The sequence below is a fragment of the Panicum virgatum genome, chromosome 9K (genome assembly GCF_016808335.1).
Source record: "Panicum virgatum strain AP13 chromosome 9K, P.virgatum_v5, whole genome shotgun sequence".
NCBI lineage: Eukaryota > Viridiplantae > Streptophyta > Magnoliopsida > Poales > Poaceae > Panicum > Panicum virgatum.
Window position 1 is genome coordinate 20,288,732 of NC_053144.1, and position 18,984 is coordinate 20,307,715.

Here is an 18,984-nt window from a genome sequence, read left to right on the forward strand (position 1 = left end):
AATTTTTGTACCATAAATCTATTGTGATCTATAGAACTAGAAAAAAAGAATATTTCAGTGTATACAGTGATTATGAGTGGAAACCATAATTTGAGCCTTGAGTTGTATGAGATAGTAGAGTGAGTGGGCTATACATTATGATTTCATTACACTTAACCATTATATACGCCGAAATATGAGTTGTTATTTTTTAAAATTCTAAATGTCACAATAGGTTGTATGTTGCAAAAATAATGAGTTGTTATACATTATGATTTCGTTACTCTTAACCATTATAGCAACCATAAAATTTTGCTTAAATAAAAACATATAGCAACGTCACTTTTTTTATGTAGGTTGCTATATGTTTTCATTTAAGAAAAATATTAGAATTAAAAAAAATATTTGTAGGGGCGGTTGGGGCGTCATCCGCCCCTGAAAATCACCTCTCTAGCGCCCCATCACCGCTAGTTCAAAATAGCCATCATCATCGGTTTCAAGGGACGTTGGATTTAAGTCGACAGTAATGGAGGGGGCCATCATTGCCAGACCCGATGGTGATGATTTGGACTGTTCACCTCCCGTTTCGAAACTGGCAATGTTTCCCCTGTTGCAAAATAGCTTCTTGTCCAAATGAAAAGTAAGCGAAGAAGATACAGAGCTAGATCTCTCTCGCTACCCGAAAGAGCTTCTTGTTTGAATGGAAGACATAAGTTAACACTTTTAGTGTTTTTTTAGAAGGAAAATATATTGATCTTATTGCATTACACCGGCCCTTTCACAAACAGGATCTCAAAGAAAAGGAAAATTACAAAAAAGTCCAAACCTCCTGTTCTTCTTCCTCGAAGCCTTCAGAGATCCGTTCGTCACCGCCGCCGAAGCCGCTTCCCAATCGTCGTTGGGCAGAGGAGGGCTTACTTCTAGGCGAATCAGTCGAGTACACTGCCTCCCAGGCGCATCGGCCAACTCCCGTACCCACGACGCATCCTTCGATTCCACCGCCGGCAACCCGAGCAAAGCTCAGATTTTCACCAAAGATCATCTTCCTCGAGATTAATAGGATCAACAACATCATCACCTGAAGAAGACGACGATGCGCCGGCCCTCGACTCCTGGACAGGTCTCCCCAGCCTCTCCGTTGACGTCGGAGTAGATCGCCATTGGAGAACGGAAGAGGCTGGGAGAAATTATTCCGCTGCGCCGCCGTCGCTGCCGCATCGCCGGCGTCGCCAGGAAAAGCAAGCCGCAGAGGAGCCACACTCCTCCGGCAAAACCTAACTCCACCGCCGAACATCGACGATGAGCAAACCCTAGACCTAGGTGGACTCGACTAAGACCCTACAAAGACAGGCGATCTGTTGAAGAGACGGACCCCCGCTCCTCATCACCACCGGCAGCGAAGCCGGTGGCGAGGGAACGGGGGTGCAAACGGTGGCGGCGGCGGCGTCGCCCCTCGGCTCCTTTCTTTCGCGAAGTAGGCAGAGCTGTTCGGCAATGTTGGCATTGTTAACACTTTTAGTGTTTAAGATTGTGCAAAACAAAAGGTTAGCATAAGTGGTATGAGATAGTAGTGTGACATAGATATACATTGTGGTTTCAACACTTTTATTCATTATATACACTGAAATGTGATTTTGATATTTTTTTATGTTATACATATCACAATATTCCTATGGTAAAAATTTCACAATTTTTTTGATGTGTTTTACTTTTTTGCATTAAACAAATTTTTGATGGAATTTGAAAAATGATTTTTAGAGGCAGGCCGGGGCCTCACCTGCCCCTACAAATGAATTTTTAGGGGCGGGTTGCCCGCCCCTACAAATCTATTTGTAGGGGAGCGTGAGGCGCCGCCCCGCCCCTACAAATCGATGCTAGTATATATGGAGGCTCGGGACTTAAAAAAATTTCATTCGAGGTGCGCCCGAGAGAGACGCCGAAAGGTTGCTGCCAAAATTTTTTGTGAGCTCGAACCTCCGCCGCTCCTCCTCCTCGCCCCGCCCGCTACCGCTCCTCCTCATCGCCCCCGCCGTCACTGCTCCTCATCCATCCTCCACCCCCTCCCACCGCCGCCGCCGTTGCTCCTCCTCCTCGCCTCCGCGCGCCGCCCCCATAAGAATACTGGAACAGGCACTAGAGTTCTAAAGCTAATATGCTAATTGTCTCAGGCATTGGGCAATAATGCACACAGATCATGAAGTATATGTCTGACATCTCGGAACATAACTCATGAAGATATCGGTAACTATAAGATAAGTCTATTACAAATGACCGATAATTACAAAGGAGAGCTAGAGACGAACTCATACCGGAACTCCTGAGAACTCCGGGGACCCGATGACTACTACTTCAGCCTAAACTTCACTAACCTATAAAGCTAAACAAGAGAATGAGCTCGAGTTTCAACTTGAGATGTGTTCATAATCTCAACCCCCCCTCTCATATATATAGGCGGGAGTTATGGGTAGCACGACGACCTTCAGCAGCAAAGCCTTGCCAAACCGCCATGGGGAACCAATTAGGAGGCACCACGTCAAGGGATGTAGGTCGGTTTGCCTTGTGCTGGTTGGCCGACTAGGCCAGTCGACCGATGACCCATTGGCGCCAACTGCCCCAACTTTCTCCTGTGGGCTGTCTTGATGTCCCTCATGTCCAAACAACGTGCTAGGCCTCTTGTCTTAACGTGTTCGTCCTACAGGTGGGCCTCTTTCAATCCATTTGAGCCTGATACTTGCGCTTTGATTGATCGAAGATTTCTACATTGGATCAAAGTGTGCTTGCAACCTGCATTCTAGCTCAAAAACAAGTCTTGCATATTTTCTAGGGGTAAAGTGGGTTTTAGCCATCATTTGCAGACAGATGCGTGTAAGAAATATAAACTCGCATGATTTTCTAATCAAGTTGACGCTTCGAAATGATTATTATTGAGCATCAATAGCAATAAAAACAAATATGTTCCAGTTCTCTCAATTTGATCATGTTATAATGGAAATGGAATAGAAGTTGTTCCTGATCTTTGTTCCTCCCTTCCTTTCAATTTTGCTTTTGCATCAGATGCGTTTGTGGTTGCATGCATACTGATTTGTGTGAAGCGTGATCTAGCTGAACCGGTCATCATAAGTTTATTTAATTGTACATATTCTCCCATTATCTCTCATGCTTGTTCAAGATTGACATGTCTTTGCCATATAATAGCTTTTCCTTAGCTAGTTGTGCATATTCTCCTACTTGTTTGCAATTAGATGGCTTTTAAGGTGTTTGCTGCTATCGAATTCAGCTTACCTACAAACAGTTTTGTTGTGCTTAGTTTGGGACTACCCCTTTGTTGTAGATTCGGCCTTTGGGTCACATTTTAGCACTTCTAAGTTTTTATGTGTATGTTTGCTCAAAAAAGATTTCCTGCTACTTCCTTTTGGAGCTAGATGATAAGTTTGAACCAATAGATATATATATCTTTGATTTAGTCATTTGATAGAAAATGGATCCACGGCATTCCAATTGAGAGTAGGTCCATTAATTCTTCAGTTACTTTTTTGTGACTTTGCATATTGTGTAAAACTGCACAATATGCACGGATTTGCCTTTTACTTTACTCACTTTTTTTCACCTACATTTATATTTTGGCTTCCACTTATTAAAGTTTGCTACCTGTATAGTCTATATTGCATCTAGGAGAATATTAAAGTCAGCTTGGTAGATTAAACATGATGTACACTTGTGCTTCAAAAATTGCATAACATGAATTACTGAAACCTAGAGTGCATCGAAAATAATTTTCTTTATATTTTCTTTCTTTTATGGTTTTGTGTTTACATGGTTTAATTGTTGAACTAAACATTTCTATTCACAGTGCACGACTGGACCTTCGGTGCCTAGTGTTGGCACTACTCATTGATCTGGTCCCTCACAATCTCACCCACATACACACATTTGAGAAGGGGTAGAGCTGCAGAAAGATAGAGGGGGTGCGACGCTTCATAGTATGTGTATGCCTTGACGCTAACATGGTGAAAATCTAGAAATTGTAAGTGATTATGAATTATTTCTGGGTGCAGCCGCACTCGCTGCACTCTACCTAGCTCTGCCCCTGCATTTGAGTTGGGAGGTGAAAGAAGGAAGAAAACAGAGAGGGCTGCTAGACTGGTTGTGCTGTTCTAAAACTGAACTGATGTTGCTCTACTCTATCCCTTCCATTATATATATACACTACAATAGAGAAGACTCCGGAAAGGTATGGCCAAGATATGGCCTTGTACTGTTACTAGCTTCTACACTCTTCTACTATTTACTAATTTTAGAGCGCCATTAGTTGGGTTTTCAACATGCTTTTGCTTTTACAAAAGTTAAAAGCAAACCAAAGGGCTCAAAAGCCACAGCTACATTTGCTCCAAGCCAGTTTTTGCCTAATACAAATCTAGAAGCACCTTCCTCCTGCTTTTACTGGCTTTTGAGCATAAAAATTATCCGTTTGCCACTGGTTATGTTGATACCGGTTCGCTTCTTTTTTCTCTGTCGCTCTCTCCTCTCGCGACCCTTCCTCGTCGGCGTCCCTTCACCTGCTCCCTGGCTTCCCTCCTGTGGCACCCCCTCCTAATCCGGTGATGCACGGCGACCGTTGCACTCGTCGCGTTCCTGGACGCCCAGGTGGGCAAGCTCGCGGGCAAGCTCAAGCTCCGCGTGGCCATCCCCGCGGTGCCACCACTCCAAGGGCGAGCTCCTCCTGGCAGCCCCGGCACGGCCATCCCCGGCCCAGGTGGCACAGCCGGCCCGGTACGGGCGACATGGGTGGCATCTACAGCAAGCCCCTATCAACCTCGGTGAGAGAGAGAGAGAGAGGAAGAGGAAGAAGATTGGTGAGATGGAGGAAGAAGAAGGGTTGACGCGTGGGGTCTGCCTCTCAAAGAGAGGGGGGATTGTTGAGTGGTCAGTAATGTGTATGACACGTGGGGTCCGCAAAACAGTTTTCTAAAAGCCACAGCCAATTCACCAAACAGTCTTCTGCTTTTCCCACAGTTACATGTTCACAGCTGCTTTTCCACAGCCTACAGCTCACAGCAGCTTTTCTAAAAGTCACAGCTCAACCAAACACACCCCTTACTACTGCTACCAGGCTGCAAGTTGCTACTGCTGCAGGTTGCAAGTTGGCATTGGTACTGCTCTCTTCTGTACCTTTTTTGACCCTTCTATCAGACTAATACAAAAATGCAAGAGCTAGCTAATTATTCTAACAAGTCTTCCCCTAATTTGCAAGCTCTTGCTTGATCTCCTCCATCCCAACTAAAGTCCTCAGCTCTTGGAACTGAAGTTGCCCAAGCAATGGCGGAGCTCCCCAGACGGCAGGCTGGGGCAGCTGCCCCACCTACTGCCGGAGTCGCACCACTAAGACTCCGTCTTCCTACCTTCTGGCGAGGTGGTGAGCAATGGAGCAGTGGCAATGTGCCCCACCTAAATTTTTATTCGAGCTCCGCCACTGTGCCCAAGGGCCTTGGTAAGAATATTCGTGAGCTATCAGTTGGTCTGGACGTGCTCGAGGATGATATGTCCTCTGTCGTCACACTCACGAATGAAGTGAAAACGAGTGCCAATATGCTTACTGCGATCGTGAAGGACGGGATTCTTTGCCAATGCAATGGCAGACTTGTTGTCCACCTTGAGTACCAGTGTTCCAAGTTCTTCTTTGGTGATCTTCTGTAACAACCAATGTAGCCTCCCTTGACAGCTCCCTGTTGCCGCTGCAATGTACTCCGGCTCGCATGTAGATAGAGCAACAACCTTCTACATCTGCGACTGCCAAGTGATCAGGTAAGCTCCAAGCTTGAAGAGCACTCCTGTGGTGCTTCGCCGCCCATCAATGTCTCCCGCCAAGTCACTGTTGACTACTAGAATCTGAGCATTTAGTTGGTGGACATTAGTACCGATCACATTTAAAATCAATACTAAATGAGTTTGGGAGCCATTTTAGTATCGGGTTCAAATTTGAAAGCTCCCGAAGCTATTTTTGTACCAGACCAAACATACACGGCCATTTAATACCGGTCAATGACACCACCCAGTGCTAAAGGGTGACATTTAGTGTCGGTCGGTGTCTTAATCTCGTACTAAATGGTCCTTCACGAATTACTTTAAAAGAAAAGTATCTTTTACCCACTCACAAGTTCTGTGTAGAGGAGATCGTAAGTAAGGTACGTTCGTGCGAGCAAAAAGATAACAGGCGTCACCAAGATTTTGTTGGGTGGCGTGAGCCATTTTGGTTGACTCGGGCCCTGAGTCGAGCACTAGCTCGGTTGGGAAATTCGCGAGTGGAGGGCTACTTGCCTACCGCGATGTGCTCTGCGTTCCGGGGTTGGCCCTGTTTCCGCTTTTACGGATCTCGGCTTACCTGAGAATCAAAATTCTGAGATAAGTCAGCTGGCTGGAGAATCGGCTGTCTGAATAAGCTGAATGTTTGGCAATTCTGATTATTTTGAGTCGATTCTCTGAGTTGAATGGTAAAATGTTTGAAATGCCTTTAAGATTGATGATATCTCATTTTTTTCTTGAATACGAGCAGGATTCAATAATTCTTATATTTTTTAATATCTTGACTATATAATTATATTACTATTAGATAAAATAAATTAATATCACAAACATACCAAAAGATGTACTAGTATAAATTTGTAAACTACTAGTACATAAATGATGGGTAGAACTAAATCACGAAATAATAATATTTAAAGGCTTTTTTCCCAATGTTTCTTTTTTCTTTCTATTTTTTCCCACTCCTACTCGTATCCATTCACGGCTGGGGCAGCACGTGAGCTCTCTCTCTCTCTCCCCTGCAGGCTGCAGCTCACCGCTCGCTTGCGCCCGCCGCTTCTGTGCTCACCGCCGCTTGTTAGAATCATGAACTCTTAGTTTTTGTACAAGATCAAGTCTAGGCATACAAATCGGGTATGGGGAAACATTCTGAGTAGAGATACAAATTGTTCATCCCAGTGGCGGAGCCACCCATCACGCAATGTGGCATATGCCCCAGCTAGCCGCCGGGAACCCCGACCCCCACCTCCTCCTCCTCCGGCAAGTCCGCAGCCCGGTCCCCAATCCCCGGGCGGCGGTGCTCCTGTTTTTGCGGCTAGGTCATAGGGCAGAGGCCACGGGCGCCGCTCGCTCGCCCAGCTGCCAGACGGCCAGAGGCCAGAGCAGACCCCCGCCCCGCCGGCTATCGCCGTGCGCCGTCGCCCCCCGCCCGTCGGCACCCACCACCGCGCACGGCGCACCGCAGCTCCCTGCCGGCCTCCGCCCGCTGGCACAGACCGCCGTGCCGCTACAGTGCCGCACCCTGCTGGGTGCCGGCCCCCGCCCGCCGGCACCCCGCAGGCGGCTGGCCCGCACCCGCCTGCGGCCCCCTGCCGGCCTGCCCCACCTAAATTTTTTGGCTAGCTCCGCCACTGGTTCATCCCTAATCTAGTACAAGAATGAGAGGAAGGTGAGCAGAGGTGCGCAGACCATCGGCCGGTGGCGGCGCGGACGAATTGGAGCTCTAGTTCGCCATGGCTCCGATGGCGGCGAGGAAGTCGGGTCGGAGAGTAGAGGATCTGGCCGTCGTGGTGGACATCACGGCGCTGGCGGAGCTTCCCGTCGGCCTCGCGCTCCCTCGATCGGTAGGGTTATCGGAGGGGGTTGTGGCGGCGGTGAATCTCGTGTCGCGTGCCCCAGCCCCCGTCCTGTTTCATATATACAGCGTGGGCAACGGGGGCCCACCAGCCATATGGGCTGGACACCCCCGATCAGGGTGCGTTCAAGAGGCACGGCCCGATCTTTGGATCAGGCCCTGGAGATCAACTCCAACATTCTCCCCCTTAATCTCTCGTTGTTCTTATTCTTGTTCTGTATCTGAGTTTGGTCCATCTCATTGCAGATCAGTGTATAGGGCGTGCCTCATCATGACAGTTATTACCGTTAGATTAACAGCCACAATCACCTTTCTGGTCTGAAACGGAGTCTTATTCTAGGGCCTTCTTTGTCCAGGAATCATAGGCTTTCCCTTAAACCCATGCTGGCTAAGTGTTCTCTGAACACTTTGGGTGGTAGGCCTTTTGTAAGCGGATCCGCTAACATCTGGTTCGTTCTAATATGTTCTAGACAAATTGTTTGATCCTGGACTTGCTCTTTAACACCATAAAACTTAATGTCGATGTGTTTGGCAGTACCACTCGACTTGTTGTTATGAGCATAAAACACTACAGGCTCATTGTCACAGTATAATTTCAGTGGTCTTTCTATGCTGTTGACCACTCTCAATCTGGGTACAAATTTCTTTATCCATGTGACCTGCACGGAGGCCTCATAACATGCCACAAATTCAGCATACATCGTGGAGGATGCTGTTACTGACTATTTGGAGCTTTTCCACGATATCACTCCTTTTGCAAGAGTGAAGATGTATCCAGACGTGGATTTTCTATGATCTACATCTCCTGCAAAGTCTGAATCTGAATAACCTTCTATTTCTAAAGTGTCTGATTTTTTTTATGTTAGCATGAGGCCGGTTGTGCCCCTCACATAGCGCAAAGTTTTCTTTACCATCTTTTAGTTCTCTATGCCTGGATTACTCTGGTATCTACCAAGTACCCCGGTAACAAAACTTAAGTCAGGGCGCGTGCACACTTGTGCATACTGTAAGCTTCCAACAGCTGAAGCATAAGGCACTGCCTTCATTTGTTCGAGCTCGTACTGGTTATTAGGACACTGATGTTTTGCAAAACTATCACCCTTGACTATTGGAGCAGGTGTGGGCTTGCTCGCATGCATACCGTATTTCTTTAATACCATTTCTAAGTATGTCTTCTGCAATAATTCTAAAACCCCTTTTCTTCTATCTCGGTGAATTTCGATTCGTAAAACGAATGAAGCTTCACCAAGATCTTTCATGTCAAAATTCGAGGGCAAGAATTTCTTTGTCTCTAGTAGTAGATTAACATCACTGCTAGCTAGCAGAATGTCATCCACATACAGGACGAGAAAAATATATTTTCCATTCTTAAACTTCGCATAAATGCAATTGTCCTCTTCATTTTCTTTAAATCCAAACTTTCTGATTGTTTCATCAAATTTCAAGTACCACTGCCTTGAAACTTGCTTTAAGCCATAAATTGATTTCTTCCGGCGACACCCTAAATTTTCTTTGCCTTCCACGACAAAACCTTTCGGCTGTGCCATGTTGACGTTTTCATATAGATCCCCATTTAGAAATGCCGTCTTTACATCCATTTGATGTAATTCTAAATCATAATGTGTCACTAAGGCCATTATTATTCTGAAAAAATCTTTACATGAGACCGGAGAAAAGGTCTCATTGTAGTCAACTCCTTCTCTTTGCGTGAAGCCTTTTGCCACGAGTCGCGCCTTATATCTTTCTATGAGTCGCGCCTTATATCTTTCTATGTTTCTTTTGGAGTTATATTTCATTTTGTAGACCCACTTGCAGCCTACTATTTTGGCTCCTCTAGAAATTTCTTCTAAGTCCCAAACTTTATTGGTACTCATGGATTTCAATTCATCTTCCATGGCTGCAAACCATTTGGATGAATTTGCGCTTTTCATGACTTCTTCAAAAGAGGTGGGATAATCCTCATTCTGTATTTTTTCGCTATTAAAGACTTCGTAATCGTCAAAAATAGTTGGCTTTCTAATTCTTTGTGGCCTACCCAAGGCCGCTGGGACTGGTATTTCTTGCACAGGCTGCTGCGGCTCCCCTCGTCCATGGCAGCGGGTTCTATTTGATCATGAGGAACGGGCTCCTCATTTTCATTTTCTGCCACGTCGGGAGAACTGACAACAGGTATTGGCACTGCAGTTTCCTGCTCTATTAGTGTCGCGACCACATGCAATGAGAAATATGGCTCTTGAGTCATCGGAGTGGGAACAAATACCCGCTTCTCTTCAAGATCAATTTTTCTGGCTGCCATGCTCCCCCTGATCATCTGATCTCCTAAGAAGGCCGCGTGTCTTGTTTCTACAAACTTCGTGTGTCTGTTAGGGCAGTAGAAATGATACCCTTTCGATTTTTCTGGATAGCCAATAAAATGGCAACTGACTGTTTTGGGATCTAACTTTCCAATGTTTGGATTAAACACTTTGGCCTCAGCTGGACAGCCCCATACGCAAAAAATGATTAAGCGAGGGTTCTCTTCCTATCCATAATTCATACGGTGTTTTCGGCACCGATTTACTTGGCACACGATTTAGAGTGTGGACAGCGGTTTTTAACGCCTCCATCCACAAGTTAATCGGTAGCGTGGAGTAGCTCATCATGCTTCTTACCATATCCATCAGGGTGCGGTTCCTTCTTTCAGCCACTCCGTTCTGCTGAGGCTCGCCCGGTGTAGAATACTGGGCAACTATGCTATTTTCCTGTAAGAACCTCGCAAAAAGTCCAGGAACTTGGCCATACGGGGTGTGCCGACCGCAGTACTCTCCCTCACGGTCTGATCTGACTATCTTTATCTTTAAATCATTTTGATTTTCTACTTCTGCTTTAAATATCTTGAATTTATCCAACGCTTCTGATCTCTCTTTGATTGGATAAATATAGCCATAACGCGAGTAATCGTCTGTAAATGTTATGAAAGAATCATAACCATCCATAGTAGTGACAGGGAACGGTCCACACATGTCTATGTGAATTATTTCTAAAATTTCCGCACTTCGTTTGGCACCTTTCTTTATGTTCTTAACATATTTTCCTGTAATATAATCGATACATTGTTCTAAATCTGAAATTTCTAATGGTGGAAGAATTGATGCTTTCACTGAGCACTCTATTCTCCCCCTCGAAATATTGCCTAAAAGACATTGCCATAATTTCGATGAGATTGCATCAATTCTCTAGTTTCTTATTAACATTCATAGATGATGAGGCATTCTTATTCTCATGGAATTCAGCATTCACTTTCTCAGGCAGTGATAGCAAATATAACTTGTCTTGTCGAAAAGCAAGACCATCACATTCTTTATTAAACTGTATTTCACACTTGCCATCACCAAAATGACAATCAATAGAGTCATCATCTAATCGGGACACACTTATCAAATTTCTTCTGATTTGTACTCGGTGGGAAAAGTGTCACAGAACAGTCCAAATAATACTGATCAAGTGCAATAATTAACAACTTATGCTTACACCACAGCTTCTACACTCAACCAGTACACCCAGACTGCCTGCTGTAACCAGGATCGATTACACGGGAACTCTCGACAAAAGACGAGCACAGGTGATTACAAGCACAAGCAAAGTTCAAGTTAATTTACAAACATAGTTTAACACAAGCTTCAGAAATAATTTACAACAAAGTTTTACAATCCAGGGTTTACAATCCAAATCTCAGAGTTCAACACAGCGGAAGTAAAACAGAGTTTAAAACAGAGACCCAAAATACAATACGATAACTGTTATCGCCGACAAAAGACGAGCTTCACATCTTTCCCACTGATGTGAGGCCAATCTGCCCGTACTTCATGGAGAAGACGGAACCCACTCGACAGTCCAACCCGGAGGAAGAGGTTGACCCACCCAAGATGCGCAGATCTCCTCAAAGTCTTCCGGAACACAGCCTGCTCAGAAGGGGGGTACAACCAAACTCTGAGTACTCTAATACTCAGCAAGACTTACCCGTTTATGGGAATATTTACCCCATTATCTAGACATGCAAGGCTTTTTTGGCTCTGGAGTTGTTTTGCGGAAAAGCTACTGATACTGGATCCTTACTTTCAATATTTTAGCTCCAATTGAGTTGACAGCTATAAACTATGTTCGCCTATTTCTCTATAGCATACATGGTTGATCATATTAATCTTTAGTAACATAAAACTCAACATTTCCACTCCAGTCTCATTCCACTTCTTTACTACGATGCGACGAAGTGACCAAGGTTCTCATAACCGCGAGTCACGGCGAATCGATCCGATTTAACCTTGCAAGGTGGACCTAACCCACAAGCCAAGTGTGACCCCGGCGAGTCACACCGAGCAACTGTTCCCATGATTACCCCGAAGCCTGAGTCAAGCCCGCAAACACCCGGATGATGAGCCCCGCACGTGCGAACACCCGGTGATCCCGTGGATGACTTCACCATCCGTCAACCCTTGCCCAGCACCACGGGTTGAGAATCAGATTTCGACGCAATTTAGGTAATTAGCTTACCGATTTCGACTACCTCCTACTTCCGGCATGTGGTTAGTACTATTCAATCTTGGTCAGCACGGCCAGCAACAGTCCGGTCCTCAATTAACACAGGCGAAGACCCAACTTTCCTTTATTCCATAGTTATGTCTAACTTTCCCTCCGCCCGGTCTCCATTTCCATTCTCACAGCATTATTTCTTACTTTCATACTGATGTACCAAACCTATATCTCGCGGGTGACAGGAAATCACCCGTCTTCTACCGTATCTTACTTAAGCATGGCAGTGCTATCGACCTATCATGCTAGTAAAAGACCGGGGTCTCCTAAAGATAATGCATTTAAGGTTCCAAGTAACTCATAGAACTTAATGCACAAGTACTTAAATAATACATTGTATAAGTTTTAAAGTAGGGGTTATGCTCTGGGGCTTGCCTTGCAGGTCAGTGGGGTTAGCAATTTCCTCCGTAGCTTGCTCAGCTGCTTCGTCGGTTTGTGGTTCCCCGGCTTGCGGCTCCTGGATCGGTTCAGCGACCAACTCGTAGACGGCTTCGCTCGTGATGTCTATACGTAAAGAAAGATGCCATGCAACAATTAAAAGAATGCAAGAAAATGCTACAAGGTACTCACGATGCAATGCGAGGTAACTAAAAAGGAAGACATGACTAGCATCAAACTACTGATCACAAAATACTGAAAGCCCCAACGCATAAAAGGATTCACTTAACCACAAAAAGAAAAGCTGCAGCTAGGAATGAAATAAAAGCAAAACCTGGCTTACAGACTTAATCGAGCCACCCAAAAGTTACCAGTAAGACAAGATATTGAAAGAACATGCAACAAAAAATTTAACAACATTTATTGATGACCGAAAACATTTATTTAGCCTTAGAATGAAAATCAAGCAATATTAGATCTACAAACTTGTACATAGGCTATGCTCATGAATTTTTTTTTTCAGTGAACTACACATGCAAGGAGTAGTCTACTACAAAAATTTCATGATTATTAGACCAACAGAAAAACAGATACAAAATAAACTAGCTTAAGCACAAACCAAAAATTAGCTGGGGCAAAATTGACATTTCATATGCATGAGTATTTTTCCTTTGAAGATCTTGATCTAAACAACTCAACAAAATTTAGTTTGCATTTTTCTGCTATTTACTACGCATTTTACAAGATCAGTACACAAAACTGGAAACCGGAACCTCCGGGTTCCAAAACCAGAAGTTCCGGTTTTGGGGCAAAAACAGGGGACAGCCAGGCCAAGGCCATGGCCGGCCCGTGGCGTGCAAGGGCAGGGGCGGCGGCGCTCTGCGTTCCCCGCCGGCGGCGTGGCCGGCCAGCGGCGGGCAGGGCTGGCCCACGGCTAGGGGAGCCCTGCGGTCCCGGGGCTTGCGGCGGGGGCGGCCGGGCCTGCGCAGGAGCAGCCCGCGGCGTGCGCTGGCGGCACAGCTCGGCGGCCACGGTGGCGCGGCGGCGTTCGGACGCCGACGGCGCCCGGATCGAAGAGGAAAAGGGTCGGGGAGGATGAGGGTCTCGCGGAAAAGCTCACCACGGGCTAGAATCGGGCGGAGGACGGCAAGGGTCATCGGCGTGAGGGGTGGAGCTTCGATGGGGACGGCAATGGCGGGTCGACGGAGGAGAGGCCGATTCGGCCGGGATAGGGCTCGGTCGAGCTCAGGATGGGGCGGAGGAGGTGCGGGGTGAGGCTGCGCGGCTTGGGGCGCGAAGAAACGAAGCAGGGCGGCGGGGTTTGGCCGGAGGGGCGCCGGTGACGAGCTCTGCCCGTGTCGGGCTTGGCGTGAGAGTGAGGAAGGAGAAAGGGATAGAAGGGAGGAGAAGGTTCCCGTGCTCACGAAGGATAAGGGCGACGCGCATGGAGGGCGAAGTTCGCCGCGACGGCCGACGCGTGGCGTCGCCGGCGGCACAGTCGCCGGTATGGGCGACGGAGTAGGTGAAACAGAGCAAAACCGGAGCTTCCGGTTTCCAAACCCGGAACTACCGGTTTCCAAACCCGGAACTTCCGGTTTCCAAACCCGGAAACTCCGGGTTTGGGGGCAAAACAGATTCAATTTTGGAGCGCCCAAAACTAAAATTTTCGCACAGCAACTTGAAATTTGGCCAAAATAGAAGTTGTAGAGGAAGAAAAGATCAACAACATTGGTATTGGATAAAAGTTGTTTTGATCAACGACTTGAGAGATAAAATTGGGTCAAAAGAAGACCAAAGCTAATTTTAGACTCAGCGCAAAGAGGGGTTCAGACAGAGATTGGACTGGATTTTGACTGCTGGTTTGTAATTATCAGAAATTGCGCAAACATAATTAAACTTGAACGCATGTGATGACATGAATTCAAAATATAATTATGCATGCACAATTACCACTAATGACAAAGCTTAAACTAATGATCATGATTAAGCGATGCTTAGCGTCTAATGTACAAGATTAACACAAGGGGTGTTACAAAAAGTTTCTTATTGTTCTGATAGTTCTTGTTTTTCTGTTGAACATGGAAGACGGGCTCACCTCCATTGGCGGCCTTGATTGAATGCATAGGGTCAACAGCTTCTCAACGTTCCAATTATCTAGCTGAGTGTTCTAATTGACATGAAAAGTCGAAGAGTCCTTGGGAAATGACTTGAACACTAGCTGATTTCTCAGTAGCGTTGGCACATTCTGGGATTGCCATTCTTATACCATCTGAAATGGAACATCTGATAATCATCAGGCACTTGCGGCTTGAAATATTCCATCGTGTCTGCTGAATGTCCCATTTGGTCCAACTAATGTCATGGGCTTTCTCTCGAATAGCCCATGCATCATCTGCTTCGTTCTGAGCCCTCACGGGATTTTCTGGTTTTTCTGGTGTTGGCATTATGATGGCCAAATCTATAATAGCCATCCCCAGAGCAGTTTGTGATTTCTGAAACACATTTCCCATAGTTTTGGCCATTTAATTCTGGAATGGCATTCACATATGACATATCGTTGGATCCCAAAATTCAGAAATTTGAGTACAAATTCAAGATAACAATAATGGCATGTTTAAATTTAACTTTGGTCAAAATTCAAACATACAATATTCTGTGCATTAAGTCTAAATCACCTTTTGGCAGAGATAGAGAAAATGCATAGAAATTTCTGATCAATATTATAATATTGTAATATCAACTTTGTTCAAAAATTACAATATCATAAAATTCCAAAGATTCTGAGAAAATAAATTCTATATGCCTCTATATCAATTATCTTGTTGGTTCAAATTAACATAGAGACAAAAAATAATTCTTGCAGCGGAAACATGTAAAATTCCAAATATTCAGAAGTACAATTCTTCTAATTTTATGCTCTTAAAATAATATATGTTGGTGTATTTATTTATAGAAAATAAATTCTAAACAAATTCATATTCTAAATGCTTCAGAAAATTAAAAGAGAAAACCAAAATTCTTTCTGACTATTCGGCCCAAAAGCCAACTTTGGCCCGCGGCCCAACCCGCGCGGCGGCGCCCCCCCCCCCCCCCGCGCCCAGGCCGCAACCTGGGCCTGGGCCGGGAAAGCGGCCTGGCATCACCCCCCTGCCTGGGCCAAATCTGGCCTGTCATCTGCCGGCCGTCGCAGACCGTCGGACCCGATCCGACGGCTGCCCGGCTCTCTCAGTCGATCAAAACGGCCGGCGATCGGGAGGACCCCAAACCCTAGCGCCATTCATCTTCTCTCCCCTTTCTGAGCTCGAGTGGAGACGGCGGCCATGGCTGGCCGGAGGGAGAGCGAGCGGCGGCGGCGCCGCCAGCCCCCTCAGGGTGTTCTTGCTTGACTCGATTCGGGGTTTCTCTTGGGGTTAGGGTTTCTGATTCTTCTAGGGTTAGAGTTCGTGGTGTTCTTGATCGATCCGAGATCGAATAAGGGTTTCTTTGTTTTCTGTTTCTTAGATTCAAGATTGAATCCAGTTTCATGTTGTATTCGAGATTCCCTGGTAAGCGGCGGCTCAAATTTTTCTAGACGTTTGGGTGAGATTTTTGCTTATTTCCATCCAGAATCGGCTTATAATCGGAAACAAACAGCTAGTGTCTATCCACCGAGGCAGGAGTGACAGGGGCGCGAGCGAGCGAGCGAGCGATAGGAGGGCGGGCCATGGCGGGTGTTGGCAGAAGTCGTCCCGAGTCGCCGCCGGCGACGGCAAGGCTGGCGCTGCTGGTGGCGGCCGCGGCGGTGGCCACCACCATGGCTGGCATCATGGCGGAGGGCAAGGCGGTGCGCGTGGAGGAGCCGCACTGGCGGAGCATGCTGGCCAATGGCCTCGACTCCGCCCCTCCCATGGGGTGGGTATTGAGCTTTGATTCAAAGCACCGAGCACAATCTTTCATTTTTCCCCACTTTTGTTCCTCGCGTGATCTTTGGTGCGTTGTGTGAGCACCATCTTTGCCCCCAAGGTGTTGATCCCAGCAGTATGATCCCTGAACCTCAGGTGGAACAGCTGGAACCACTTCCAGTGCGACGGCAACGGCGAGGTGGTCATCAGGGAGACCGGTCAGTAATTCTTCAGTCTCACTCTACCCCGGCTCGTGTGTTTCAATAGCGGCCACCCGAGCCTGTCTGCTAAATTCAGCAGCTGATGAACTTGCTCCCTGTTTCTTTCTCGCTTTGATTGCCTCCTGTGTCCCCCATCATCAGCTGACGCGCTCGTGTCCACCGGGCTCGCTGCTCTCGGCTACAAATACATCAACATCAATGCGCCACCTCACCCGCTCTCTAGTCTCTTCTTTTTGGCAAATAAAATGCAATCAATTTCCAATGGTTGGGGATAAAATGGATGGCTCACGTCGCTCGATCTAACGGCTGATAAGTGAGGAGGTACCTAGAGGTACCCAAAAGAGAGGTACCTACTATGCACCACGTGCATACTAAATGGTGGGCTAGTATGCACCAGGTACCTCCTTTTCTTGTGGGGCCCATGCGAAAAATAATAAGAGGGGTAATTGTCATTCCGGGATTAATTTTTTGTATCCGGGGTAAAGTAGTAAATCTATATTGACTGGGATAATGTTTTGGTAGTATAGTTTTGATTGAATGTTTGATCTAATATAGTTCGAGCCCACTAAGGTTGATCCCTAGGTCGGCCTTAAGGTTCGTGGCGGACCTAGGGATCAACCTTAGTGGGCTCGAACTATATTAGTGGGTCCACTTCTTCCCATATAGGTTTGGTTCCAAGTAATGGTTTCCGATACTTTCTTGAGTTGTCTTTTTTTGTATCATTAAGATCTCAATTTAGATACAATGATGCTTATGAGACCTTGATGACAAGGATAATTGTGTGCCAGGTGCCGTTTCACTGAGACACTCCTTTAGAGAGCGTCAAAGAAGAAGAAGCTTCTTATTTTAGATCTTAATGGTGTGCTTGCGGATATTAACAATGACCAACAAAGCGGTATCATGGCTGATGGCCGTGCTGAAGGGAAGTTAGGTAAATATATTTATCCCATTGCTACTATTTGCACAGATGCTCATGAATCTAGCCTGTAATGAAAGATGTTAATATACATTGATGCACCTTTTACCAGTATTTCGAAGGCCTTACAGTGATGAGTTTCTCGACTTTTGCGCCCAGAACTTTGAGGTGGCTATATGGTCCTCAAGAAACAAGTACGATATCTTAACGTTTCTGGACTTCTAGTCTCGATGTTTCCAATTTTGTTTTACGTTGTTCTAATTTTAGCTTTCTAATTTGTCCAGAAATAATGTGGAATTGGTGGTTGATATTGTCATGAAAGATTTCAAACCGTGCCTGTTATTTTGTTGGGTTAGTCATCTATACACATGTATATTCCAATTTGTGATCGTATTAATACTAATTTTATGGTTTAACTATTTGCAAGACGCATCTAAATGCACAGAAACTGGGCATAATACACAAGATAATAGGGAAAAACCTTTAGTGCTCAAGGAGTTGAGAAAACTGTGGCAGAAGGAAGACCCTGATCTTCCATAGGAACAGGGGGACTACTCGCCTTCAAATACATTTCTTGTGGATGACTCTCCTTACAAAGCTCTTCACAATCCTGTATTTGTCGAAACATCTCCCTATGTCAATCTTTCTAAATTGATCACCTATAATGAAATGACACACTATTTTCATCTTGTGCAGCCACACACTGGAATTTTTCCTCACTCCTACAGTTATCAGAACTGGACAGATGATTCAGTGGGTAGGTGTCAAGAAACATTAATGTTCTTTACAATTATCTAGCTTATTAATACAGCCAAATTTATTCCTAACAAGCAGGGCCCGGTGGAGACCTTCGCGTCTATCTGCAGAAACTAGCTGATGCGGATGATGTTCAAACTTATGTTCGCAACAATCCATTCGGCCAGCCCTTCATTACTGACAGTGATCCGCATTGGGACTTCTATTCACAACTTGTTGTTTAAGGGAGCGTACCATTGACTTCTGATTAAACGTGTATATAGTGATCTTCAGGGAGTGCTAGTTTAATTGTAACCAGCCCTGCACGGGGGATTACAAATATTAATGAATGGAGCTTGTTAGATGTATGCTTTGTTATTCTATTATGTATGTAAATCTAGTTACCATCTATCGGTGATGAAATTAATTTGATTTCGTGTCAACAACACAAGTATTCCAAGTTGCAGTAGCATGTGTCGCCCCTAAAGACGGACCCATGATCACCGGTGGACATCAACGGACGGCTTTGAAGAACTAAAAGCCGTTGGTTCTCCACTCACCATTCAGAAATGTCGTATTGCTTGATACTAACCGGTGATTGTATCCGGTGAAAATATCCAGTGATAACTGGTGACACCACGGTAGTACCAC

At 45.7% G+C, this 18,984-nt stretch overlaps 1 protein-coding gene across 6 annotated transcripts; it reads left to right on the plus strand.

Annotated features, from left to right (window-relative positions):
• The first annotated feature begins 15,857 nt into the window (after nt 1-15,857).
• On the plus strand, nt 15,858-18,701 carry LOC120650670 (alpha-galactosidase-like). Of its 6 annotated transcripts, none has more exons than XR_005665768.1 (8): nt 15,858-16,471; nt 16,618-16,679; nt 17,471-17,613; nt 17,711-17,792; nt 17,883-17,949; nt 18,026-18,210; nt 18,295-18,355; nt 18,433-18,701. XR_005665768.1 is itself a non-coding variant. In XM_039927870.1 (3 exons), the coding sequence occupies exons 1-3, from the start codon at nt 16,284-16,286 to the stop codon at nt 16,955-16,957; spliced, it is 384 nt and encodes a 127-aa protein (XP_039783804.1). In that variant the 5' UTR covers nt 15,858-16,283; the 3' UTR covers nt 16,958-17,231. The 6 variants fall into 6 exon arrangements, 1 of the variants encoding a protein (XP_039783804.1); XR_005665770.1 differs by having other exon boundaries at nt 17,711-17,766; XR_005665767.1 differs by having other exon boundaries at nt 17,471-17,792.
• Nucleotides 18,702-18,984: the final 283 nt, after the last annotated feature.